The sequence below is a fragment of the Nothobranchius furzeri genome, chromosome 9, assembly GCF_043380555.1.
Source record: "Nothobranchius furzeri strain GRZ-AD chromosome 9, NfurGRZ-RIMD1, whole genome shotgun sequence".
Lineage (NCBI taxonomy): Eukaryota > Metazoa > Chordata > Actinopteri > Cyprinodontiformes > Nothobranchiidae > Nothobranchius > Nothobranchius furzeri.
The window spans coordinates 73,353,784-73,381,701 of NC_091749.1; the positions used below are offsets into that span (position 1 = coordinate 73,353,784).

Below are 27,918 nucleotides of genomic sequence, written 5' to 3' on the forward strand. Positions count from 1 at the left end.
TCGGCTTTAGAGCTGGGGTGTTTGTTCTCACAGTGCGGGGGCTCGTCCGACGCCCACACAGTGAAAACAAGGACAACTTTAGTCATCATTGGCGGTGAATGAGTTAATCTGGCTGAATGCTTGGTGTATGTATATTCACGTCATTTCGTTCAGTGGCCATGTAAACAGCGATTTGGGATTTCTGATCCAGCAATATTTTGAATTGATAGGGTAAACAAGGCTACTCACTATGTTGAGAATTGTTCTGAAAATGGACACTGGGAATTCAGCGTTCCTTGTATCCATGTCCTTAAGCCATAATCATAAGATGCAATACCAGATGTAATGGTTAAAATCCAAACATGGAATACAAAAAAGTGTAAGCATGGAAACTATTTTACCTCAAACTCAAATAAGATGGAGGTGGGAATGTAGAAGATCAGCACCCATTTCTAACCTTCCAGATAAAGTCTTGGTTAATTCTGCCAAGTTACATCAGCATGAAGACAGAAAATCAGAAAGAAATAACATCAGGCTGTTGTTACTTTTACATAAACATTGATAAAAAGAGATGACATAGAATTAAAATGTTTAATTTCATTTTTGTCCTGATCCCCCGTCACTCAGCTCATCTAGCCCACATTAGGTTCACTACAGACACGCTAGTGCAAAGACACCTGGTGATGTGAAATGATCTAAAGTGTCAAAAACAACGTCTGATGTCTGAAGAGATTTTGAGGCTGAATCTTTTACTCAAGAGTTGACGGTTCCTGTCGTCACAACCAGTTTTCAGTCCTTAAATCATACCTTCCAAATACGGATCACCAGTAGGCTGGGAAACGCTGCTCTAGACTAAGAACATGTGTGTTGGCAGATTTACACAAAGGATTTGGAATGGTACAAGGCCAACAGCAGCTATTCTACTCTCACAGTAAGAACGCTGAAGAACGACTTGGGGATAAACCTGGTAGCAGCTAAAAGCCATGTTTAGAACAATCTGACCCTTTTTTATACAGCTCAAACATGGATGAAGACAACACAATGTAATAACTTTCCCCTATCCAATCCATACTTCATGATTATCTCTTACACCAAAACACTGGAAAAAATGGAACTGTCAAAAGAGTCTTGTTGTTCCATTTTCTTTCCCTTGGCCCCTCTGCTGGAGACAAACAAACAAACGCCTGTTAGCACATTTCATCAGCTTTGGGGGTTACAGAACAGATTGAGTATCGACAGCGGTGGCTGTCGAGGCTTATGGCTCAAAGGCAACCTTAGAGGAAAATCTCGAGTAGCAGATGCAATCGAAAGGACCAAAATAATTCAGCAGGACTCACTGGAGGAACAATCCAGTTTGTCATGTGGAATCACGGAGTGTCTGCTGCACAATGAGAGGCGGTCTCCAGAGACCCTGCTCTGGAGTCAGAGTGTGAATAGCCCAGAGTTAGTGCCTCAACTGACCACTCTTTGCCTTTTTATTACCTGCAAATTTAGCAGCCATAAATCCGTTTCCACACCAGTACTGCTACGGAGACGCGCGGGAGAGACCCATAAACAAGAAATGATGTTCTGTGTCTTGGGACGGTTGGATCACTGATGTTTCCTGGTGTGTCATGCTCTATTCTGGGAACAGTATGTGTCAGTGAGTTTTGATGTTTCCCTCACCAGTAATGGATGGTTGCGGCTGCTTGTAATACTTGATCCAAGTTGATCTGCAATGCCAAATGTCAAATGACCTCAGCCACTGTCCACAGATGGGTGGAGCCGCTTTTCCTCTCAGCAGGTTTGAGTAATTTCATGGCTACCCATCAATTAATCTTTGGAGAGAAAAGACCCTTGACCATTTTAAAAGAATGCTGGCCATTGACTTCAGTGTGAGGAGACTTTCTGCAGCACCACAGCATGACCCCGGTTTCACACTCAGTGGAAGGGAATGGCAGCGAAGCGGCACCGATTCAAATAGAATCCAGTTATAATCTATGGAGTGTTTCAAACCAGCTGCCACGCGGCAATTTTCAGGCGCGTCCCAGAAGCGGCATGCTGCACCGCGCCGCGCCGCTAAAGATAGGATCAAGTTCTATTTTTTCCGCGAGCCGCTTCTGGGACACACCAATTTCCGCAGTTCACATAGTGCGAGACAGGAAACCACACACGGTTTCAGTGTAAAATCCCCGGTTATTTTCAAAATAAAATGCAACGTTGTTAAGCTATACATAACTTACGTCAGCACGTGTGACCGAACGGCTTTGCTTACAACCAGTTTCTTTCGAGAAGTGCAACGGTGTGATTCCTCGCGGGGGTTGTGATCTCTCGATGAGGAAGGATGGCGGAAATCTCGAAGGAATTCGTTGTCTCGCGAGGAAGGTGTCGGAAGTCTCGAAGGATTTTAGAATCTCGCGAGTACATCGAGGTGCAGCGAGGAAGCCATGCCGCGGCCAAGACTCTCCCGGTGTGAAAAGGACCGCTTTGAAGTTCGTGAGCCGCTCCGCTGCTGTTCTGTTCCGCTGATGTGAAACCGGAGTCTGGCAAACCTCTGATTAATTGCTGGGCCACCTGCGCCTTGTTAAAAGATGATGACCAGCAGCACCAACTGCTCCTGATATTGTTTCTTCTTTTAAACCTCCACAAGACAAGAGCTGAATCTCCATTTCCCTTTAATCAATTCACACTTTATACCCCTCCCTCTTCCAATCTCCCTTCCATTTATTATGCATTATTCACCCTTTTTAAACTATTCACTACTAACCGTCTTATCTAATTTGGTATTCGGATACGGTTTGTGCCGTTGGCTCAATTAATACAATGACATGTCCTCCGCAATCCAAGTTACATAAAGACACCTAGTGCTGCATACATTTGCACAAATCCATACCTTAGCAAGCTATGTGAAAAAATAACAAAAGACAAGTCAGGTTTAATCTTCTACAGGACTGTGCTTTATTTTAGTCTAAGCAGAATATAATGAACTAGAGATCTACAGAGTTCAGGATCACTATGGGAGATATCATCCCGCATCAGAGAAACGGCCCCGGCCAACGGTAGTTCAAATTACATCTCTGTTTCAAACAAAAAGACATAAAACAGTAAATCATCTTTTATCCAAGTCAAATCGTAAAGGACAAAAATATTTCATTGTGAACTGAATCACCAAAATATATCATGATAAACAACATCTGAATGACATCAAATAAACTGACTTTAGTGAAGCTGGGAATGGAAAGACTGGCGATACAAAGATTACACTTTAAAGGTTCTCAATGGATGCTTGATTGAAGCAAACTGCTCAGCTTGCTGAGTTTGTTTACATTTTGGTCCTTGTAACCAGTGAAAACGAAGGTCAGCGACCACATCCATGTTTGTGTCTGAACGGGCTCGAAATGGGCTAAAAACTGATCCGGCTTGGTGTTAAAGAAGATTTGGCATCCCCAGAATACATTGTCTGAGCACTGTTCAGGTAGTGCTGTCAAAGAGAACAGACTGGGCTTAAGGCAGAGATCTCCACTCCTTTTACAAACCGACCTGACTGGAGCAAAGCAAATGTCCCGTGATCTACTGGTGGCACAGTGTCTTCAGTGGATCAAACATTCCCTAGGCAGGAGCAGAGCGTGTGAACCTCACATGTGTCTATGGTGATGGAAAATAACCCTGAAAAATAATATATCACAAAGCAAACATAAAGAGGAGAATGTTACAGGGGCACCAACCATGAAAATACAACAATACTCAATAAGATGTGATGGCATCGGCCCCCAAAACAACACAACGGTAAAGTTTGGTATTTTTGTCTCTGTTCCCTTTTTGTTGTAGTTTCAGACACAATTTTGCCCTCAAAACAACAGAAGGCCTCATTTATGATATTTTTTTCTTTTGAACAGTGCTGATCCATTTGAACTCAGTTGTGCACTGAACTTTTTTTATTTATTTTTATCCACAGACCAGGTCCATCAATCAACCTTTTACAGTGCAGTTTGCTAATTCTCCTATCGATTTCACAGCTTTCACTGAGAAAAATCTCTTTGAACATCCACAGGGACTGTTACAGCGGGATTGTGCAGCCAAAATAACGAAATAAATAAATAAGAATGGAAAAAGGTTGTCAAAGGATATCCGACTAAACCTTGTGACAACGGGTTTACCCAGCTTCAGCCAATGAAAATACAACAGAGAGAAAAATAAAGAACCAGTTCCCAGCACGAGTTTAATTATCCACGTCTGAACACGAGTGCATCACTACACAAGAAATAAAACCATTTTATCTTCAGTTCTTGATAAATTATTTCAAAGGTTCTTTCTCTTAGTTGTACTGAAATAAATGACCTATTTTATTTTTCTTTGTTACGTTTGAACATGATCTAATGTTTGACTTTTAAAGAATGTTAAACATAATTGAAAAATAGGCTATTTTATATGTACAGGTACAATGCAGCTGTTAGGAGAGCTGTGGCGGCGGGCTGGGTCAAGCACTTAGAGGGTTCTGTTGGACTCCCCCGTGTTCTGTCCCCAGCCTAACCATGTTTGTAGCATTTCAACTTATCCATCAAATGCTTGGTTCCAGCCCGGTTTGTGTACACGCTAACACGTGGTCACCTTGAGTTTCGTCGTGTAAAATGTCCTTCAGTGAGCACCGAAAGCCTGAACTGTTACTTCAGAGGAAGTTTGAGAACGAAGAAAGTGCTGATGCTCTTATGAGCCCAACCGTCACCGTCATATCTGTTCATCAGCTCCAACCGGACTAATCCAGTTACTGCACTCCTGTCTTAGAAAACATGACATGTCGGTGTACACAGAACCGTAATAAACGGATCGCTTGCTTGGACGCCGTGGCTTAGGTCTGACACTGAGTCAGATACTTTCCGAGCCTTGGTCCGATGCTTAGGGCTGTAGGGTGCATGCGCACAGTCCAAACCTAATGGGCTTAAGAGGACTTCAACCCTCCTGAATCCCTGCACTGCTGTGGAAACATTTTATAGTGACATCATTGTCCCACAGAGTCGAGTTTCTCGGCACACGTTGCTTTAGAACCTTACCTCTTTTTATTTTTGTATTTTAAAGGCTATTTACATTAAGAAGTCTTATAAAATCACTTTCGTATCAGCAAGGTTGTTTGCACACCTTCAGTTGTCAGCTGACTGTTGGCATCTGTAGTTGTTGGTACTCTTGAATTGGATGACGACAGTTTGAGTCATAACTCCGATTTAGATAGTTTAGCAGCCTCTCTACTTAAGCAGCAACTCTCTGGTGAGCATGCAACCGCTCTTCCTGCTGCTGCAGTCTAAACCTGCTCAGGATCAGGGCTGAGGCGAGGCTCTGAACCTCTTCACTAATCGTGACATCATCGTGCCTGATGCCCTGAGTCTTGGGAGTGATTTTGTGGAGTGTCAGTTGAGCACACAGCACCGCCACCACCCAGCGCCCGTTTCTACCGTTCCCAATCACCACCTTTATTTTTTTTTTCAGTTAAAAATTCCATTTCCAGAGCAAAACCCTTTTCTGCGTCAAAAAGAGATGACGGAACAGCTCTCTCCCAAAGCAGCTATTAAATGAGGGGAATTAATTTCTTCCCTCCTGTCCAACAGGTTCCTTTAATTATCTCTCCACTTTCAGTCAATTACATTTCACTTCCTTTCCTTGACAATCACTGCTATTTCAGGGTGAGTGTTATGCACCCAGTGGATTGGATATGCATGCTCCAGCAGGCTTTTGCTCCGTCCTGCCATTGGCTAGAACCCTCCAAGGATTTGTGCAACTCTTCATGACAAGCTGAGTGAGCACAGTGGCAGCTGAAATAGATGCAATTCGTATACAACCCTTCTATTTTTGAAGTCGGGGCATGCCATAGCTTAGGAGCTAGTCTTAGAAATTATCATTAAAAACAATTCATTTTGGGTGCCTAGATGCACCGCTCGTTTTACCACAGACAGAGATGGCAAACTATACAGTACCGTGCACATTTATTCCTTCAGGCTAAGAGCGTCAAATTACAGCCTCATTAGTCATCATCACACACTGGTGAAGATCATCTAAGTTCATCACCTTAAACTTTAGGGTTCATAACATTTCCTAGTTTGGTATCTTTTTGGCGAGTCCCTCCGCGTTGACTTTTCTTAGTGGTCACAATGTTTGAACATAGCATGGGCTAACAACCAGACTGGATTCAGGCTAAAAGCTAAGCAGGCCAACAAACATTAAACATAAATGTAGGGATGGTACCTTTGACATTTGAATCGATCCGATACTAATTTCCGGTACCTAGGAATCGATACCGGTACTTAACGGTACCAATTTTTGATACTTTTGAGTGTTTAATATTTTAATTCCCTTTTATAATTAAATAAGCATTTTTCTCAATATATAACCATATTTGATAAATATCACGATAAATAACATACAACTGTTTGTATTTTAACATGGTCCTTGTAGTTTTATAAGCTGATAATTAAACTGAAGCAAACATCTTTACTGTGAACTAAATTTACTGTGTATCTTCATTCCTTTTGCCGTCTTTTTTCATTTGATTTGTTCTACTGGGAAGTTAGAATTTCCGAGGAGAAAGTGAATGCACCATTAGCTGATAACAATGGTGGCAATGGAAGCTAACATATCAAGCTAACGTTATCTTAAACAGTTTATTTAGCTGCTGGAGCAGATTAAAACGATGATGCCTCACACTTAGATCGTTGTCGCTGGTTTCATCTTCACCCAATCACCCGTCGCATTTAGTAAAGTGAAGCCAAACTTTAGAGCGCGTTCATGTTCTAGTCGGAAATTCGGAGTTGCGAGGAGAAAGCGAACGCACCATTAGCGGAACGGAAGCTAACATATCAAGCTAACGTTATCTTAAACATTTTATTTACCTACCAGAGCAGATTAAGATGAGGATGTCTCACTTAGATCGTTGTCGCTGGTTTCATCATCACCCAGTTACCCATCACATTTAGTGAAGTGGACCCAAGCTTTAGCGTGCGTTCTTTCTACCATGCTGCTCTGTTTACAACTGGCTCGCAGCGACCGATGACATAACACTCTTGTGAATGTGCAGCTGTCTAGGCAAGTTCTCGTTATGAAGGACGGGTACCGAAACGAGGCACCGTTACAAATGACGTGAATCGGTGCTCAGTCGGTACTGTGGAATTCGGCCGGTACCTTAAAAAGTACTGAATTTGGTACCCATCGCTACATAAATGTAAGAAGAAAGTTGGCTTCTAAACATAATTTATCCTTTTTTTCCTCCCAGTTCCATTTCCAGTTACAAAGATACACACTTTTGGTGCTCCACATCTCAGTGTCACTCTTCCAAGGGTGAAAAGCTCGTTTCAGGGCCCTTGATAAAAGTGTTCAAGTGCTGGTTTCTCATTGTCTAATTTAGCCCTGGCATAGCAGGTATGCTACATGAACGCTGCACCATTAGCCAAGTTAGACAGCAGGAGACTGGGCTAGGCTGGGTTTTGGCTCACTAGGGACTCAACCTGCTATTAGAGGGAACAGTACAACATCTGATAAGAGACTGGGAAGTTCAGTGGAGCATGCATCCAAGATCCGTGTTGCTGTATGAGATTAAGAGGTTGCCAAGACAAACATGGAACATCTAATTGCTTGTGGAACATTTGAACACCTTTTGAGAGTTCTGCTTCAAATCAATAAACACTTCTTGTTTAGGGAACATGACATTTTTATGAGCCCCTTCATGGGTTTTCCAACATGTTTAATCAAATGCAGAAGAACGAAATGGCATGGTGCTGCCAACGTCACGTTTAACCTGAAGAGCTGTGCTGCTGAATATCTTTCTAAAGCTGAACATAACTGTGCTTTGGATCTATCCTAGCAGGGGAACGCTGGAGCAAAAGAAAGAAGTTTTAGCAAGTCGTTTTGTAAAACAGGCTGACTTCTGTGGTCGACTGCTGAGATGCAATTTTCATGTTTCAGATCAAAAGAATTACAATAACAGCTGCTGCTGCTGCAGGATCGAGTGTTTCCCGTGCAAAAGTGTTGGTTTTGACCCAGTTTTAAGCTAAAGTTGTGGTAAAGAAAAGGCAAAGGACTATTTGTGGTCCTTTCTTTTTTAGTTTCCGGTATAATCCGCCTGTTCTGCAGTTTTAACTCCCTGTTAGAGAAGGGAAGGTCCTTTTCCACGTCCCCCGTCAACTCTTCGGGTAAATTTGGTTGTATTATTGGCGCCAGGTCAGCTGTCAGCAGCCTTGCCAGGGAGTAGGCACAAACATAATTCTCCCTAATCTTCCTTCTGTCATCCATGTGCAAGCCGGGGACAATTTCTCCCGTCATTCGGTCCAAGTGATTATCCCGGTGATTTTTCACTTGGTTGCTGCTAATGTATAGAGGTCGATGATTACAGTGTGATTAGGGAAAGGTGAAATAGCATGTCTGATATGGCGCTGGAGATAATTGAAGGGTAGTAAGCTCAAGCATTAGCCAGGTTCAAAAATGTGGTGGGGGTGGAGTGGGGGGCTGTGGTTTGGAAAGTCATGGCTGCCATTAGGACAGCATGCTGTTGTCTAAAATAAGGGCCTTCCACTCATTTAAGCGACAGAGGCAGTGCAGAACGAAAACGTGGAACATTTGATTGGGTTTTGATTCTGTGGGATTTCAAACTGATCTGAATTTCAATAAAAAAGAGGAAAGGTCTGGCAAAAAGGAGACTGTATCATCTGGCTGGTCCCAAACGCTCATGTTTGGTCCCTATTAACCCTTAAGTCTGGTTCTATGATGGGCTATGACACAAATCCATAACGTTGTCACCAGGGGCTTGACTATAGCTTCTAAATATATCTGTGAAATTATTTAGCAGCAACCTAGAAGCGTCATTTGAGATGATCTCAACGAGAAGAGCTGTTGACTTCCTCTCTTTTCCTCTCGCTCCTTTGTGCCATGCCTTGCCTCTAAATGCCAGCTGTCAGTGCTCAGAGGGGTTGGTGTACGGAGGCGAGCTTGCGCTCTTGCAGAGAAAATTGGGAAGTGCTCACAGTGACTGAAAACACCATGGTTCCTCCCTGAAGACCGACTCCAAACATATTGATCCCGTTTTAGGGAGGAGTCTACATGCACAGCTCTAAAACAGTCAAAATAAAGGATACGGGACTCTAAATCCAGACATGACAGCGGCGGAGTGTTTTGCTCTGTCAGTGTCAGAAAAGCTTCAGGCGAGCTGAATGATGGCAGAGAGCTTGTTAGAATGCCTGTTTAGGCGGTAGCTTTTCTCCGTGAGGTCCAATGAAGTGTATATAAAACAGCACGAACATGGTAACGTTGGAATTAGTGACCTCTAAAAGCCTAAATCCCTTTGATGCCATTTGTCTTTAGAAAAAGGTACGTTTATCAGCCGGGAGGCGAGATGAACATTTCCTCAGCCTAGAGCTTTGAAACACCTCCATGTGGACGTATACAACATTAACCGTTTTTCACAGACATCCTGTCTCCCGCTGATCGGGCTCAACCGATTCATTACTAGTCTTAGTTCGTTCTGGCAGTTTCAGTAGCTATCGCCCTCCTCTTGTCTCTCTCTCGACCGTCCTCTTTAAGAACTTGTGGCGTCGCATTTCACACTTGATGCAATACAAAAGATAAAAAAACAAAGAAAAGAACATCCCTTTCCTGTTTTTACTTGGTCTTTGCAGTGGATTGTCGCTTGTACACGAAGGCTAGTGAGAAGCCTTAAACATCTGCACCCTGTCCAGCACAGACGTGAGAAAGTTCAGTCTTTTCTTCTGTTTTCCGTTCATCGTCCGCCAGAACAGTCTGCCTTCCGGAGAGTGCAGTGACTTTTACATCATGATGAGTGAGATATCCAGTGGCTGACCCCTTAACATCCATCAGAGAATTGTCTTGCTGCTCATAGGCGTGGACGAGTGTTTTATTTTATCCCCTTACCGTTTCTTTTCCCCTCCTTTTGAGACAACTTAAATATGTTTTTAAACAACAGCAAATGTTAGGAAATGTACATTTGTTTTTCCTAGTCTACGACACTATTCTACAGCCGGTTGCCAAGTCAGCATCCAGAGCCAAACATCAGCCCCTACGCTACGGTTCCATGTCTTTTTATTTATTTTTTGTACATTATTTCCATTTTCTTTTATTTGTACTTACAGGAGGCCACTGGATATTGATTTAATGCTCTTTTTTTTACGATGAGTTAATTGTTATACTTGCAGCTACAAGGTACGAGTTTTTAAATATATATATATTTATATATTTATATATTTATAATTTTTTTAAAAAGCGTTTAGTCCTTTGGTCCCTATTTCCTAAGGAATGATGCATGTAAATTATCCTGGATTCCCCACTTCTCTCCTCTTCTTCTTGTTTTCTTCTTCGATCCAGAGCTTGCCCTGTCACAGAGCACAACACCTGTGTAGGCACAAAAACCAAAATTGCAGCAGGCTGGTGTGTGTGTGTGTGTTTGTGTACTTGTGTGTGTGTGTGTGTGTGTGTGTGTGCGCGCACACACACAGGAGTTTGCTTCAGTACTTGTGTTGGCATTTGCACTTATTTATACATGTACAAAGTCTTTTTGTTTTCCGGTTTTCCATTAAGTGTAGCTTCATGATAGTTGTACGTTTGGTTTGTTTCTGTTTCTGTGACTTCATCTGTGTCCTGTGTCTGTATGCATGCTTTGAGCAAAATGAGTCTATAAAGTTTTCTTTTTTCATCGTGTCTAAAAAACAGCAGCAAAAAGTCGGTCTCTGCAAAAAATCTTCTTCCACAGACGCCAAAGCAAAACAGGGAAAAAAGGCAAATGATACCAATAAAAAACAACGACTCTGGGATCCTTCTTTCAGCCACCCAATCTTCCAGCGGCTTTCCAGGAGGATCAAGGGACCACCCTTCCTTCATGATATGTAGCAGAGCAAGGAGTCTTTGTACTTTTACTGCACTTGTGGAAATAAGGTGTTGTGGCCCTTCATCCTGTGACACAAAGAGAGGAAAAGAGAAAGAGACAGGTGGGAGAATAAGGTGAGTGGATTCGGGGAGGCTGCGGCACACATGCTCCGGGTTGCTGGCTCGTGGTTATCACACAGACTGACAGGCACAGCCAACAGCGTGAGGAACAGACGGGAAGAGGAGGAAACAACGGGAAAAAGAAAGAAAAAAAACACACATGGTGTCAATCAAAGCCAGGAATAAGTGGGCTAGAGGTGGGGTGGGAGATTTGTGTTTAAACCACACGGAGCAGACATCTACGCCGTGACAGCACTAATCCAACCAAGGCCTCGTTTAAACCGACAACATCGTCCTGAAAACATGAAAATAAAAAACGCTGCTTGTTGTGTTGCTGTTTGTCCTTTTCTTGTTAATCCACAACCAACAAATGCAAACCAAGAGGGAAACAGAAGAAAATAAAAGTCCACATGGTGTAGTAATTAGAGCGACAGAAAACTGGTGGATCAACAAGCAGCTTGTAGTCTTCACCCATGAAACACCAACCTAGCATCTCCTCGACCTTTGTGGTGACTAGAAACCTCGCCTCGTCTCTGAATGCGTTTGACCGTGCTGCTGGGCTTTGAATAAAAAGATCCTGTTTACAACCTATCAGGCCTAATAAGATGCAAGCGTATGATGTGGGTGAAGAAAGGCTGCAAAATCACACTAAATCACTCTGGGCATGAACATAAAAGGGTCTGACTTTGTGACGGGAACAGGCACCCAGGCGCTCTTTGTTCCATCTTTCCATTTCTGTAAATGAGCTTGTTACCCTTCATAATAGATCTGCTTTGTAGACAGGGGGGTGGGGGTGAGGGTGGGGGTGGAGTCAGACTCATTTCTCATGTGTAAGAAAACCAGCTCAGCTATTAGTGACGGACGCACCAACAGGCCCAATTCTTCTGCAGCTGATTTCTCTGTACACCTTACACAAAGGAAACTCACAATAGGTTTCAACGTTAATGCATTTTCCTCTGCACAATAAAAAGCTCCCATGACAACAAAACAATTTCACCTGTAAAGTGAATCGGAATATAAAACATCAGCATTCGGTGCCCCACAGGCTGGTATTAAAATATGTTCACTGGGTTCGCTCCCTTCCACTCGTGTGAGGTCCTCGTTCGTTAGTGTTTCACATCAGCAAACATTTAAATATTAAGGATAATGACTTTTCACATTATTATTGTTCACTGAGCAAAAACTGTCCAAACCAACCTCGTTCTAATAAAAACGGTCTCCTTAATCAAATGAACCACATTTTTGAGAAAGCTGAGTCCCGTCCGTCCAGCCACGCCCAGACCCGAGTGCTGTCAGTCATTTTAAAAGTTTCTGCCTGAACACAAGGAACCAGCTAAAAGATCTCATAAAGCAACATTATTCATGAAAAACAAAAATATAAAACAGCTAAAGGGGCCTTGCTAATCCCAGAAGTTTTAGGTGTCAAACCAACACAAGACCTAGGAAACGTCTTCTTTGTACAAACGTAGCATGTATCGGGACTTCTCGGGTTTGTTTTTGACCCATGACCTGGGCAGACATTTATTGCGGTGTCTGATAACTGTATGTGATTTGCAGAATTCCCAGGAATTCTGTACTGGGTTTCTCAGAAATAAAAAAAATGTCCTGGCCACAACAACTGTTGCCGTTGTCCTGACTACTGAGAGAAGATGAAAAGGTGTGTCGGTTCCTGTGTAGAGTGAAACGTCCGGAGGAGTCAGCCGCAGTGGCGGCAGTGCGCTTGTCTGGGGCTGCTCGCTGCTTCAGCTCCTGGAGGACTCGGAATTAATAGACTCTTGACTTCTGATATTTAGAAGAAAATACTTAAAGACCGTGTATGACCTTTGACCTGAAACGGGTATTTCATTATGCAAACTCTTCAGTGTGTCTAACCTGAAATAATTCTGCACAGAAGAACGGGACAGAATTCCTCCACAATAAAGCTGCAACGCTAAATTAAAAACATGTTTCATTGCCTCTTATCGACATTCTAACATCGCATAGCTATACATATGTTGAGGAGATTAAATATATATATATATATATATATATATATATATATATATATATATATATATATATATATATAATGAAATGGTTCTCTTACATTTGCCTAAAAACCTCCACCAATAACACGTTTCAAAATCAACCACTGGCCCATCCGGTTGTCGGTCTCACTGAACTGTCGCAGGGTCCTCCACTCATCACACACTCATGTGTTCAGCACCAGAACACCGCTGGTGTGGGGGGGTTCTCCGCTCAATAACATCAGAGAAGGAGAAACAGCCGGCTGCTACCACTTCAGCTTTAGGACAAACTACCAGAGTCCCAAAAAGAAAAGCACCGTTGGAAGTCTCGGACAACAAAAGATGTTTGGACCAAGAAAACAGCGACTGGTGTTTAGCGCTATCTGGTTTCTCCTGGCATTGTGGGTTTCTGGTTCCAGTGGATGCAGAACCTAAGGAGAGGAGTCCGTGTTCTGTGACTGTGTTTGTGTTTCAAACCTAACTTGTTTGCAACTTCACTTTAGAAGCTTTGATGTGAAAGACACACCAGTCACAAGCCTTTGGAACTGGCGCCATCGAGTTTGTTGTGACCAGTTCTTTGGCCTAGGGGGAAATCACGATGGAGATAGGGCCAGGCTGGTTTTTCTTTAATAAACAACATCTTTTGAAAACTGTTGGGTTTAATCAGGTCCTGAAATGTGTTTGCTAATCCAGTTAGCAAAAACCCAGTTTGACTAGGGGGACACATTAGTTTTTGCAGCATTTTAAATGTACGAATGGAAAAAGACCTGTGTTTGATACAGCGCCTTAAAGAGTCCTGGAACCCCCCAAGGTGCTTTACAGCACAATCAGTCATTCACCCATTCACACACACATCATAGCCACAGCTGCCCTGGGGCTCACAGACTGAGGTGAAGCTGCCGTACACTGGTGCGCCACCGGTTCCTCCGACTACCATCGGCCGGCTGTCTTGCCCAATGACGCAACGGCAGCGACAGACTGAGAGAACCTTCCGATTCTGAGGTGGACACTTAACTGGTCTGCCACTAGAACGACTTACTTCCACCAGTAACAGAGGTATGGTTGGGTTTCTTTTACCCCAGATAAAGATTTTTGCTTTTTCAATGAATGGAAAACTGTTAGGGGGTGAGGCGCCTGCCGGTCGGAGAATCGAGTTTGATGAAAACTAAAACTCTCCTCCTTGGGGGGTCTGAACTCGCTGCCTTGCAAAGAAAATATCTGTTTGTTGATATGAAAGCTAAAAATCAAGCAGTTGTGACACACAAGAGCAAAAATAAGTATTAATCTCTAGATAAAATATGCATCAAATTTGGAGTTTAGAAATCTGTGCGTACAATATGACTGGTGAACACAGATCTCGGCCACGTGCCTCTGCTACGGCTTCTCCATTGTGACTGGTCTGCATCTTCATGAATAAATAAAGGGGAGGTGATTCTCGTGTTAGACAAACAAAACAATCTTGCAGGAGCATTCCCTGTGCAGATGGAATCCACCGAGAACCTGAGAGTCAACATTTGCCGGTGCACTCCGTGTGAACGGGAGAGATTTAATGGGCTTCACAGACATGGGGTCATCGAAGCGATCTCTCAGCTAAACAGCCGTCGGTCTGAAGGAGGAAAAAAAGACTCCTTTTGCAGGTAACACAACAGGTTTGTGGGGAAAAAAAGGTAGAAAACACACACATCCATAAACACAAACCTCACGAGAATAAAGTAAAACATCACAAAGGGCACACACTACAATGGCACAAAGGGTTCAAAAGGCCACTCCCAGTTATGATCAACCAACCAAATAGCACGTCATTTACAGGTACCAGCCAAAAAAAGGCACCGATTACACCGACTGCACTCCACAAACTGCCGCTGTACAAGATACAGTATATATATATGAGATATATACATATATAAAAGGAGGGCAGAGTACGAAGAGATAGAATGCAAAGATATCAATCAACGCCACATCATGCAACGCAGTCACAGTCCCACCACATGACGTCATCAAAAAGAATATGACACCATGGGTTCAACTTACAGGTGAGGGAACTTGGCCCCACGACAGGTCGGGGTGTGTGTGGCTATAGCGGGGGGAAAGGCCACCTCACACTGTGATTGGCCGTGCAGGTTGCCAGGTTGTTGAAACAAAACAACAAAAGAAAGAAGGAAATGGTGGGATTTTCTTTTCCTTTTTATTCAAAGCACCCTTTTTTTAACCCCCCCCCCCCCCCCCCCCCCCCCCCCCCGACCCCCATCCCAACACCACCACTTTTTCTGCCTGACAAATCACAATCAGGTTATGGTTATTACCATAAAACTGTAAAAATAAAATAAAAAGGAGACAGTAAAGCAAATGTAAGAGAACAAATGATATTCAGCAGTGAGAACGTCATTTTTGTGCCTTTGTGTGCTGGTAAAATATTCCCAGGCTGACAACATTTGCAGGTTAAAAGGTTGAATTGATGTTTTTATATTCAAAAAGATAACCCGTATGGCAGAAATGCGTATTTCAGAAACTTGCCCTGTCTTCAGTAATTGGATTTGCCCTTGCATTGTTTGCTGTGAGGTTGGCTGTACAGCGAATGCTTCAGAAATTTATTTTATTTTATTTTATTTGCATAACGTTTATCTTTAAGACACAGAACGCAATTTTGGAGTAGCCGGGCTCCTGAGACCAGGAGAACTTAGTTCCGTCTAATCGTGTTTTAATTCCACCTCGAAGAAATGTTGTCAGCGTCAGAAGAAACGGACTCAGCTGTTGAACTTATCTACATGTTGAAGTTAAACTTGTGAAGAACACCAACGAATTTGATCATTCAAGTCCTTTCATCACGACTAACGTAGTTTAATCATAAAATGAACGCAAACATCAGAACGTTGTGCTTAGCCTTTTTGCACCTCCAGTCAGAATTAAGAATTATAGTTTTTATTAGGTATTTTTTTAAGTAGACTTGTTTGCATGACTGTTAAAGATGCTGTGATGGCTAAGAGCTGCCCTCAGAAGCCTCAGTCTGCTTTTAACATGTTCTTCGAATGTTTTTCCTGCACTGGATTTCTTTAACTCCACCACAGAAACGGTGTAATAACAGCAGAGGAACAGAGATGGATTGAATTGGACCCGAGACGAAGGGACACACACACACACACACACACACACACACACACACACACACACACACACACACACACCTCCCGATTGAGTGATGAAATGTTATGGGAGGAAATGTGTTTACTTTTGAATCTCAACGACCGCCCTGTCACTCAGCGATGGCGCGGGATATTTTCCATTTGTCCCTCGTTAATGGGATAAATCAAATCACCCCCTCCTTTTTTCTGTGTCTCCTGTCAGCTTTGAAAGCTTCTCCTCAATTAGCAGTCTGCAGCTCTATTCAAAAGCTATCAGGGAAGGGATAGAAGGAGCATCTATCACTGGGACTGCACACGCCATCCCGTGGCTTTTAAAGAGTCCCATCTAAAACAAGTAAATGGGATTACCATGTGTTTATTTATGGACGAAGACAATCCGAGCTTATGTGACTGCAATGAAAAGTTGTCCTGCCAGTTGGGTTTAGTGAGCATGCATCTATATTATTTTTTTGCACTGGCGGCTGCAATTCGCCAGCAGATGGGCGATGATTATTGTAATCACTTGTGACACTGTGAAACGAGTCCGTTGATGGATGGCGCAGCTATGTTTTACTGTTTTATGTAAAAGTGCAAACCTTTTAATGGCCAAAGATAAGGAGTCATGGAGATACCTATAAGCATGTGCACTAATGACTAAAGAAAAGCAGCTCTAATAACACTAAAACAGGAAGATTTTCAGCACCAAGGATGCCGGGTAATGACAAAAACAGAGCGGATTCTCTAATAACCTCGACATTGTGATTGCGTATTCATCCGTATTTGGTTGAGCTGCCTATAATATATAATAACTGACAAGGAATAATGATAAAGTGTGTAAATCTGGAACAATAATAAGGCAGAACTATTTAGTCATTAACCCCATGAGGGACATCATCCATGCCAGTCATTTGCATGTCAGTATTCTGAAATATAAATATCTACCTAAAGTTGCTGAATCAACAGACTTTATTTGTGCTGGAAGACCATGAAGTAAAAATAAATACATCAGCTGAAGAGTAGAGAGTTGCTTACAGGTAAGGAGCGCTGAAAACCCAGTTTTAATGATTATTTCTGATTCTAGCGGGTCACTCTGAGTGTTTCATGCAGGCTGAACATGAAAATAGTCTCCTACACCTACCTCCTGCAGTAGCTTCTGATAGAAAACAGACGGTGAAACTCTAGGATTAGAAAATCCTGACAGATCTGCGTCACCCTGTCACTAACATTCATGGACTCACCCATCTGGACTCACGACGGAGAAGGCTGTTGCTGGTTTAGCGTCCGGTAATCAGCAGCGTGAGTCTCAGCTAGTTGAAGCTAACTGTTAGCATTAGCAACTCCACCACACAGCAGAACTCCTCCAGGCTTGTGTTATTGGTGGAGATAAATCATCTACGTTGCAGAGAAACCAGAGTCAGTGGTAGAGTTGTGTTGCTGTTAGCCAATCAGAGACGAGAGGCCCATACATCGGAAAATAAGACCCCAGGTCCGTCCGTCTGAAGCCACCGTCTCCTCCAGCTGAATTAAGTGTGATGGAGGCGCTTCTGCACACACTTCCTGAGTAAGACTTGAGAGGTATTTATTTCTACTGGAGACGGCTGCAAATGTAACGATTAGACAAGTAAACAATTTAAAGTTTGTTTAGATGTGCTTTTTCAACTCCTCTAAACACAATGGTCTACAGATTATGTTACTTGTTCTTTATCTGCTGTCAAACAACCATTAAGCACATACGACTGATGTCATGCACTGGTGTTGATCAGATAGGATTCTCAGCCGCATTAGTTTAGAGGTGAACGTAGCTAAACCATCATAACCTGATTCTTTATAATCTTGTTACAGTACGAGTACAACGCTTGTTTAGGTCAGCTGTTTCATTATTTGGTTCTTTTATAAACACACAGAGTGTTGATTTCATTTGACCTTGTTTAGCTGACAGCTTTCGGCTACTTCCTGCAGCCATCCTCAGAGCACCGCCGATGTTGTTGGAGCCACAACCTTCTCCAGTTATCTGCGGGCAGCAGAGGACGATGTCGCCCTCTGCTGCCCGCGCCCTCCTCGTCGATGACAAGGTCCCAATGTGTGATGCCGAGTGTAAACTCCATCATCTCTGTTCACGGTTGTGTGTCCACATCTCCTTATTTCTATCGCTTCCTTGATCCATCATTTGTACTTTTGTTCTGTGTCTATGACCCGTGTGCTGTCCCAGTCCTCGGTATGATTTCTCTTGTCCACTGGTCTGTTATGGCTGATGTCTTTATTGTAATGTCTGCTTCTTGTTTTGCTGCTTTTGTGTGTCTTTGGCTGGTTTCTTTCTCACACTTCTTCTGTGTTCTATTACTCCTGTGTTGAGTTGGCATCGGCGGTGCTCTGAGGACAGCTACAGTGTTAGTTGTACCCCAGGAGGACTAGCTGTGGAGTATCCGTCAGCTAATGGGCATTGTTTATGAATAAAGAAATAAAGGAATATAGCTGGAACTAAATACAAATCAACACTGTTGAGTTTAGCCCCTGTGGCCTCTTGAAACATTCACTGATCCTATCTGATTAAAATAAAATGCAAGTCACCAAGCTGAGAAACATCTAAAAATGATAGAAACAATTGAATAAATACTTCATTTCATTATTATTATTTAAATACTATTCATGTCTTTACATTTGTAATCAACTGTCCCCAAATAGAAACAACATATAAAAATAAGTTGTTTTTACTTATTAAAAGGTCAAATGTATGAAATCGGAAGTGTCCCAATATGGGGGGCTGGGGGGTGGGGAGTGAAACAATCAAAAGAAAGTACAAAAAATGACAAAGCAAGAAATCTGAGCCTGTTTTGGAACCATCCATCCCTTTTTGGTCGCTTATCTGGGGTCGGGTCCCTGGGGCAGCAGCCTAAGCAGGGCGGCCCAGACTTCCCTTTTCCCAACCACTCGGGCTAGCTCCTCTGGGGGGATCCTGAGGCATTCCCCAGCCAGCCGTGACACTGAGTCTCTCCAGTGTCCTGGGTCTTATTTTAGCCCAGGGTGTCAAACTCAAATTCCCACTGGGCCGGAATGAAAAACTGGGACGTAGTCGTGGGCCAAACACAATATTTTTTACGACAAATCTGCAAATTTTATTTTATCGATAAATAAGTTTTGTTGAATCTTTTCATTTGGAAACAAACCTAATTTTAATACTTAATGTGGAATAACCAAATTACACACAAGCAAACTGATTTTAAATAAAGCGCACATCAGTGTTACTTATTATGTTTTATTATTTTTATTTATTTAATTGTGTTTATACACAGCATATATACCCCTGCTGCTCTGTTCATCTTCATCAGAGACAACAGTTGCTGTGTGCCCCAGGGCAGCTGTGGCTACACTGTAGCTCATCACCATCGGTGTGTGTGAATGGGTGAATGATACACTGTAGGGTAAAGCACTCTGGAGTCCTCTGACTCTTAAAGGTGCTTTCCAAGCGCAGGTCATTTATCACATTTACCGTGTGTGCTGCTAAACCGGAGTTAAATCATCTCGGTCTGGACGCTGGTTGGTGTGCTTTCTACCTCAAAGTAAACTCGGCTCTGAGTAAGAGAAGTGCTGCTCAGGTTGTCTGAGACTGAGACCACCACACCTCTCCAGGTCTCACTGCCGTTGCTCACGTGAGCGTTAAAGTCCCCCAGCAGAACGAGGGAGTCACCGGAAGGAGCGCCCTCCAGCACCCCCTCCAAGGTCTCCATAAAGGGTGGGTAGTCTGAACTGTAGTTTGGTGCATAAGCACAGACCACAGACAGAACCCGTCCCCCCACACGTAGCGGAGGGAGGCTACCCTCTCGTTCACTGGGGTAAACCTCAACGTACAGGCACCAAGATGGGGGGCCAACTACTATGCCCACCCCTGCTCGGCGCCTCTCAGTCGGGGCAAATCCAGAGTGGTAGAGAGTCCAGCCCCACTTATGGAAGCTGGTTCCGGAGCCTGAGCCTGCGTCGAGGTGATTCAGACTATGTGTAGTCGGAGCCTCTCAACCTCACACACCAACTCAGGCTCCTTCCCCACCAGAGAGGTGACATTCCACGTACTGAGAGCCAGCTTCTGTAGCCGAGGATCAAACCGCCACGGTCCCCGCTTTCGGCCACCGTCCATCACACATTGCACCCAACCCCTTTGGCCCCTCCCACTAGTGGGAACACTGTTTCCGTTTGAATTAATCATCATAACTCTTCTACCGGCACTCACAGAGAACAGTCGCTTCTGCCTTTTGCTCCCTTATCTGTATTTTCCCAAGGCTCTTTTTGTCCCGTCTGCCTACAGAGCGCTTCTCTGCATTTCCTCTGCATTCACTATTTTTCAGCATGGACTTAATTAATTGGTCTTTCAACGCGATTGATAAGATTTTTTCTACAATGAGGACGGAGGAGGGGGCTCGAAACGGAAGCTAACATATCAAGCTAACGTTATCTTAAACATTTTATTTACCTACCGGAGCAGATTAAGATGAGGATGTCTCACTTAGATCGTTGTCGCTGGTTTCATCATCACCCATTTACCCATCACATTTAGTGAAGTGGACCCAAGCTTTAGCGTGTGTTCTTTCTACCATGCTGCTCTGTTTACAACTGGCTCGCAGCGACCGACGACATAACGCTCTTGCGCATGCGCAGCTGTCTAGACAAGTTCTCGTTATGAAGGACGGGTACCGAAACGAGACACCGTTTCAAATGACGTGAATCGGTGCTCAGTCGGTACTATGGAATTTGGTCGGTACCTTAAAAAGTACAGAATTCGGTACCCATTGCTACACTGAGGATCTTTTACTTCCTTGATCTGCCCAGAACAACCACTGAAGACAACCTACCTCCACCTAACAGCCTGCCCTAACCCCACCCCCTCACCCCGGGGTTCTGGGCTCTAATGCTGCAGCATGAATCTCGTCATGCAGTTGACAGAACAATGGTGCAGAGCTACTTCAGCCAGCAAATATCTACTATTTGCTTTTGGAACTTTTAGCTAAACACTTTGGATCAAATGGTGCCATTACGACAGCTGAACTGTACCCAGCCGAGCACTGGCCCGGAGCTTTCTGCGGGTTCAAATTAGATTTGACAAACAGTGGAAGGAGCATGTTTCTACAGAGCAGGGCAACCTGACCCAAAAAAAAAATAACTCTAAAATATGTTTCTAAGGAATGGGGCCTGTGGATTGTAAAACAGTACACCGGTATTTAAAATAAAACTGGTTGATTTGGAAAGAAGGTCTGGGAGTTTCCCCCTTGTTGGACACAGTCGATACAGAATTACTGAGATCTGCCGTTTGGTCTGACATGAAGATAAGGATTGAACACATTAAATACTTTGTTTTAAAGGCCCAATGTGTGATATTTCATCTTATAAGTTATCAAATTTCTTGTATCACATTCTCAAATTTGTTTTTTTTTTATGATAATTCAAACAAGCATTTATTCTAAGCATTATTATTAGCTTTATATTTTAATATTTTAGACAAAAGAAGCAGACCGGTGCTCCATATGGCATGCGCCATCTTAAAATACAGTGACCTTTTAGGGACATACAACATATTAAGCTTCGCATTTGATGTTTGCGTTTTTAAATGATGTAACCTCAAAGAAACAGCAGGGGGCAGAAGTGCGCCTTGTAAGCATGCAGTCTGACAAAGTAACTAAGAAGAAGAAGAAACTAGCCACACCGTACTTCTAGCGATGGAGGATCACACATATTCTACAAGCAAACTTGAGAAACGGGATAGTTTGAAAGCGCTTGAAAGCGCCGATCTTCTAGACTTTATTGCAGCTCTGCCTCTTCCTCTTGTGCGTGGAACGTTGCGGCTGGTTTGAGCAAATTCGGCTCCTTCATCTTGGGATGCTTGCCCTGCTTCTGTCGCATGTCTAACACCTCTGCCTCTCTGTGCGCTGGCACACGTCTGTCCTCTCCCTCTTCCTCTCCCTCTTCCTCGCCCTCTTCCTCTCCCTCGTCCTCTGTCTGTCTTCACTGATGAACCATCGGATGATATCTGACTCTGTTTACGGAGAGAAAACAATTACAGACTACACTACCTTGTATATTTCCAAAATGGCAAATAGAAATATAACATTTCTCAAATAAAATGAACAAAATATTGTCATTTTTTGTAGTCAGAAGTCATCACTAACTAGCTGCCGTTTGCTATTAGCAAACATAACTGACATTAAAAAGTTTTTCTTATTCAAAACCTATTTAGATTAAATTAATAAAATAAGTTAGATGAAAACAACTAACCTGTTCGCTGACTTGAAAGCTGGAATTAGATGATGACATGCTGCCGTTTACAGCAACACGATTTTGTATTGTATTTGTTATATTTGTTAATAAAGTTTTAAATAATGATTAAAAAAACCTTTTGATCCTCGGGGGCTCCAATAGCTGCAATACCGACTCTAAACTGCGTGGTGCTAAAGAGTCGGATCTTTTTACTATGATTTCTGTGAATTTCACACACGGGGCCTTTAAGGAAAACTTGAGTATAAATATGATTTTCACCAAATTAGAACCAAAATGATGGCATTTCCCCTTGGTCAGTAGAAAATGAATGAATAAATACATAAATGTATATTTGTACTTCTCAGATTCCCACAAAAACAAAGTTCTCTACAAAACAGAAGTATGCGTAATGTTTGATCTTAAACTAATATCTAAGACATGGAATTTTCCAAGTGACATGGGAGATTTGAGCCAAAGCTACGGAGCTTTGCAGCATACTGTACCTGGTTATGAACAGCAGACAGGTTAGTAAGGTCGGTTGGCATCCTTTGGCCGCTTTAGCTGCACCTTCAGCCTCTTCATGCCTATCTGGAAGCCGTTCATGGCCTGGATGGCGGCTTGAGCACTGGAAGGGTTATCAAAACTCACGAAGCCTGAGACAAGGCCACCGAGCACGAGACACACATGAAGGGAAGAGAACGAGGAGAGATGAGACAGCGGGAGAGAAAGAAACAAAGCAGAAGGCAGGTGAGATGAAAGCAGAGCGTGGAAACCTGTTGTTAGCTCCGCACAATGACACAACAAAAGGTCTTTGTTTTCTCTTGTCAGCACATTAATTGGAAATCTCTGAATTAAAAAGAAAGATTGCCTAAAATACCACAAAGGCTAATAACACAGATATTAACATCAAATGAACGAGAGGCGTTGGGATCCAGGAGTCTCACTTTGACAGAATAAAGGAAGGTGTTCCGAGATAAGAGAAAAATCCCCGGCTCTCGCGCAGAGTGTGGATTTGCAGACCAGAGCAGGGCGTGTAAACGTTACAGGAGCGTTTGAGCCCTACAAGAACAGCAGAGCTCTGCAAGCATGTTTTTTATTTCGTGTGTGACTGAGCATGTTTCTAAGTAAAGAGCAGAGGGCACGGGGTCGTGATGAGATGCTAGGAGCGAGGTGTGCCGCTCTGAGTTATCACTTAGGTGTTGAGGCAGCATGAGCCCACAGCTTCCCCCGCCGGGACTCCACGCCTGCTCTTATCAGACACCTCCGTGATTGACGGCCAGAATTTTCCGCCTGCCAGCTGATTTGATCACACCGCTATGGGTCCAATTTAATTTGGGGGGAGAGGGCAGGCTTTTGTCAGTGTAGGTGAGATACGGCTGCTGCTTTTACAAACCCTTTAAACAAACGGAGCTGGGAAGGGCGTGTCAGTTGGTAGTGATCCCAGTCAGCACACACACACACACACACACACACACACACACAGTCATGCATTATCTCTGGCTTTAGTGAATGTCCGAACCTCACAATTACATCCACCTGTCAAAAAGAGATAGAACTCTGCGAGTCAGAAGATAAAAGAGTGAAACAGAGTTTTAAATGCAAGATTCAAAGTGAAAATCCAGGTCAAAGACAATAATTATCTGTTAACTAGAGTTTTATGCAGATTTAACATATTTTTCATTTAATAGGAAAAGAAAAAATATGTGGAATTTTATTTTTTGTGGCTTTTTATAAATCGCCATTTGCCCTAAAGTACTGTAGCTCTGTTCATAGAGAGGTGTGTTTTAAGTGAGATTTGATTGGAGTAGGAGTCACCGCTCATCTGGTGAGGTGCTGCATCAAAACACTCCAATCTGCGACGTGAGAGCTTTATTTGTCGAGCTTTCGGTCCGAGACCTTCATCAGGAGTTGTAGCGGTTCACACAAACAGTCCTTAGTTAAACAGGACAGTTGATGCCAAACACCTGTGTGGCTCAATACAGCAGAGCATCATGGGAAATAGAGTCCCAGTCAATGAAAACAGTGCACTTTACATTAAAAGCAATCAAAATCAGCTCCAGAGGGGAGAGATTTATACATTGCAAACATCAAGCTCATTCACTGGGGACTCTCTTCTAAAACCAATAGAAATATTATTCAAAAAGTCTATAAAAATCTTGGATCAGAAGCCTTTGTCATATTACCGTTGTAATATTCTGGCAAAGTACAACATACTTAATTTTAAATATGTTATTAAGTTCAAAAATAGTTGTTTAATCTACAAGCACTTATGGACTAGCTCCACCTCCACTTTCCGCATACGTAAAATTAAGAGCAGACAAAGGCTATGGTGCCAGAGCCTCCACTAGAGGAGACCTTCAGGTCCCCTACAGGAAAACGACGTTCCGACAAATGGTGCTGTCCGTTAGAGGGAGTCAATTTTGGAACAACATCCCAGCGAATATCAGAGTTTCCCACTTATAGCACCTTTAAAAAGCACCTCACACTACATCTTAAAGGTTCCCAGACATGTTTGCATCTTTAGTTATTCTTATTTTTTTGTTTGTCTATTTTAAAGGAATGTTTCTATCGGACTGTTTATAAATTGTATCGTGTTACTTGTTTTACTTAGTTCTCTTGTTGACGGACTACAGATGCTAATTAGCAACTATGCTATAATCTGGCCCATTTACACAATGTATTTGATTGTTTATTAATGTGTGTTGTCCTGAATAAAGAATTGAAATTGTAATTAAAAGCTATCATAAAGCAAGGCAATGAGTGAGTGGGATTGGATTAAAATGTTACTGTTTTTCATCTGACGTTAACCTGTTGCAACAAATTCAACACTTACATAAACTAACACTTGACAGTATTAAAACCGTTATTAGAAGATGTTGTTCCTGAGCGGCTCTAACCTCCCAGCCAGTCTTCCATCTTTTCAAACAAAACAAGAACAAGAGACCAACACCAGGACCTGCCCGGTGATCTTTCTTATGTGTTTTCCACACAAAACAAATCGGCATCTCTAAAATATCTGAAACAAATGATGGCCGTATTACGTCTGCTTTCTTTAGAAATGGATGATCCAGTGGGAAGCTTTAACTTTTGTTTTCTCAAATCACTCCTAAGAGGTCCGTGTGGGAGGTGAACCTGCAGTGCATCACACGTGTTCAGTTACAGTAAAACCAGAATGCTCAAAGACCTCTTCAAATGTTCACTGAATTATTCCTCTTCCATGAACAGATAACCTCCCACAGCCATGTGAACATAATTCAAGCTTTTAATAACAAGTAAACCATTTGAATCTTATTTTCAGTTTACATCTGTTTCTCCCAGGACTATCTGGAATGTGTTTCTAATTCCAGATAATTCCACTCAGCCGTCTAAGCTTTGATCCCTTTTTAAAGTCAGCAGTGAGTGACCTAATGAAGAGGATTAAGTGGTAAACATATAAGGAAGCATAACGACTTGAGGGTTTATTTATTCATCCACGTTGGGTCAAATCTTTTGTGAAGCTAAATGACACCGTCTGTCACTGCAAACACACGTGTTACCGGTCAGTGATGCTCAAAGTTACGCCACATTCTTGTTTTCCACATTTCCACAACTACACCTTTCTGTGCCCAGATTAAATTCTCCCGTTTCCCTGTAAACATTACAGAGTGATGTCAGATTATCTTTTTAGAGGGGTTTGGTTTTTTAAGTTTTTCCCTTTGCTGCAGGGAGACAGACCATCTCTGCAAATCTGTACGATACAAATCACACAAAAGCTTCTGCACTGAGAACGTAATGCAGACGTGCAGAACAAGACATATGACACTTAGTCCAATACAAACTGTAGTGTTGTGAATTTTTTAGAAGTTTAGCATCTCGATTTATAAGTAGTTCATACGTGCTTTGTTGTATTAAGAAATATTTAAGTCTAAATGTAAACCCTAATGAAGTTTTAGATACATTAAATTAAAGAGATGTTATTTCAGGCCCTCGTGCTGGTAGAAGGGAGAAACAACCACAGATTATGAAAGGAGTGTTATCTTAGAGGTAAGAGTCGTGTAAGTTGCTAAAACATCAAATATTGACTTAAGCAAAGAATGAAATTTTAAAACAATCACCCTAAACTCTTTAAGATTAGGAAAAATAGATGGGGGGGGGGGGGGGTGCCAGTGCATCATTTCTAGGTCCTAAAAGTTACCCACGTTGCAACTGTCCTTCAGACGTTCAGAGTCTTATTTCCTGATGTTTGGACATTTCGCCTCTGACCGGATAACAGCAACACAACTCTTACACTGACTTACATCACTGATGTTTTATCTCCACAAATAACACAAGCCTGGAGGAGTTCTGCTGTGTGCTGGAGTTGCTAATGCTAACAAGAGGCGTTCTCTGCTGTTTCCTGGACTAAACCAACAACAGCCTTCCCCGTCGTGAGTCCAGATGGGTGAGTCCATGAATGTTGGTGACAGGGTGACGTAGATCTGTCAGGATTTTCTGATCCTAGAGTTTCACCGTCTGTTTTCTATCAGAAGCTACTGCAGGAGATAGGTGTAGGAGACTATTCTCATGTTCAGCCTGCGTGAGACACTCAGTGAGCCATTAGAATCAGAAATAACCAGTAAAAATATGTTTTCAGTGAACTTCACCTTTAAAAATATTACAGTAAGATTGTGTTCATCTGATCATGTAAACTTTAACAGTATTAACCAGAGTGTTCATACGCTGTCACAAAGTGGTCAAAAACGGGAAAATTCCTACTAAATCAGCTGTGACGTGATTTTAAAATGAAGAAAATCATTTTCAAAAGCTTTTTATTTCAAGTTATTTGCCAACATCCCATTTACACACCATGGTGAGAGTGATGAGGTCATCAGCCCTCTGCCTCCCACCCCTAAACCAGCTGTGTGTGTGTGTGTGTGTGTGTGTGTGTGTGTGTGTGTGTGTGTGTGTGTGTGTGTGTGTGTGTGTGTGTGTGTGTGTGTGTTTGAGACAGAAAGGTAGAGAGTGCTGTCCCCTGGGTGCTGCTGTCCACCTGAATCAACAGCGAGGCCCACGCCTGTCTATTATTATCTCTTTACGCCCATGGAGTCCACCTGCACACCCTCCGCCCTGAAGAAATGTTCTGTGTGTGGAAGAGGATGCCAGGGAAAGGGAAGGTTTGTGGGAGGCTGCTGGTTAGAGGAAAGTGGGAGTCTGGGGAAAAGCTTTTCTCTTGGGTGAATGAGACTGGGAATAGTGGAAAAGTAAAATGGTGTCATGGGTGATTCTGCAGGTTGAGTGCTTTGCAGTCTTGTTTCTGGTTTTATTGTGTTTTTGGTACTTCCTGTTTTATTTTGTGCATTCACTTCCTGTCTCATTACAGGCAGCTTCACGACATGAGGCTCCTCACTAATCTGCCTCATGTCTTGCACCTGGGTCCTGGCTTCTCCATTTAAGCGTCTTTGCAACAGTTTCCTTTGCCAGTTTGTCTTCTTCAGTTGAGTACTGTGAACCTGCTCTCAGTAACACTTTGTGAGAGTGTATTTAGTTAGTTTTGGACTCTTGCTGTTTTTGAAAAGCCACGATGGAGATTACGACAAAGCCGGTTGTGTGTGCTTGTCTTTGGGTTACTGGATCGTACACCTTATTACATCATCACCTTTGTTTTA

General features: G+C 42.7%; 1 protein-coding gene across 14 annotated transcripts in view; it reads right to left on the reverse strand.

Annotated features, from left to right (window-relative positions):
• Positions 1-2,892: 2,892 nt before the first annotated feature.
• The window catches only part of celf6 (CUGBP Elav-like family member 6), a 209,672-nt gene continuing 184,646 nt past the window's right edge, over positions 2,893-27,918 (reverse strand). For 11 of the 14 annotated variants that reach the window (XM_054731912.2, XM_070555174.1, XM_054731911.2 and 8 more), the window contains 2 exons: positions 22,798-22,947; positions 2,893-10,896 (listed from right to left, as the gene is read on the reverse strand). In XM_054731912.2, the coding sequence (XP_054587887.1) occupies positions 22,820-22,947 (128 nt within the window). In that variant the 3' untranslated portion in view covers positions 2,893-10,896; positions 22,798-22,819. Of the gene's footprint in view, positions 10,897-14,966; positions 15,038-20,899; positions 22,074-22,797; positions 22,948-27,918 lie in introns of those variants that run through there. The other 3 variants (XR_008559282.2, XM_054731904.2, XM_054731913.2) reach the window with 3 other exon arrangements.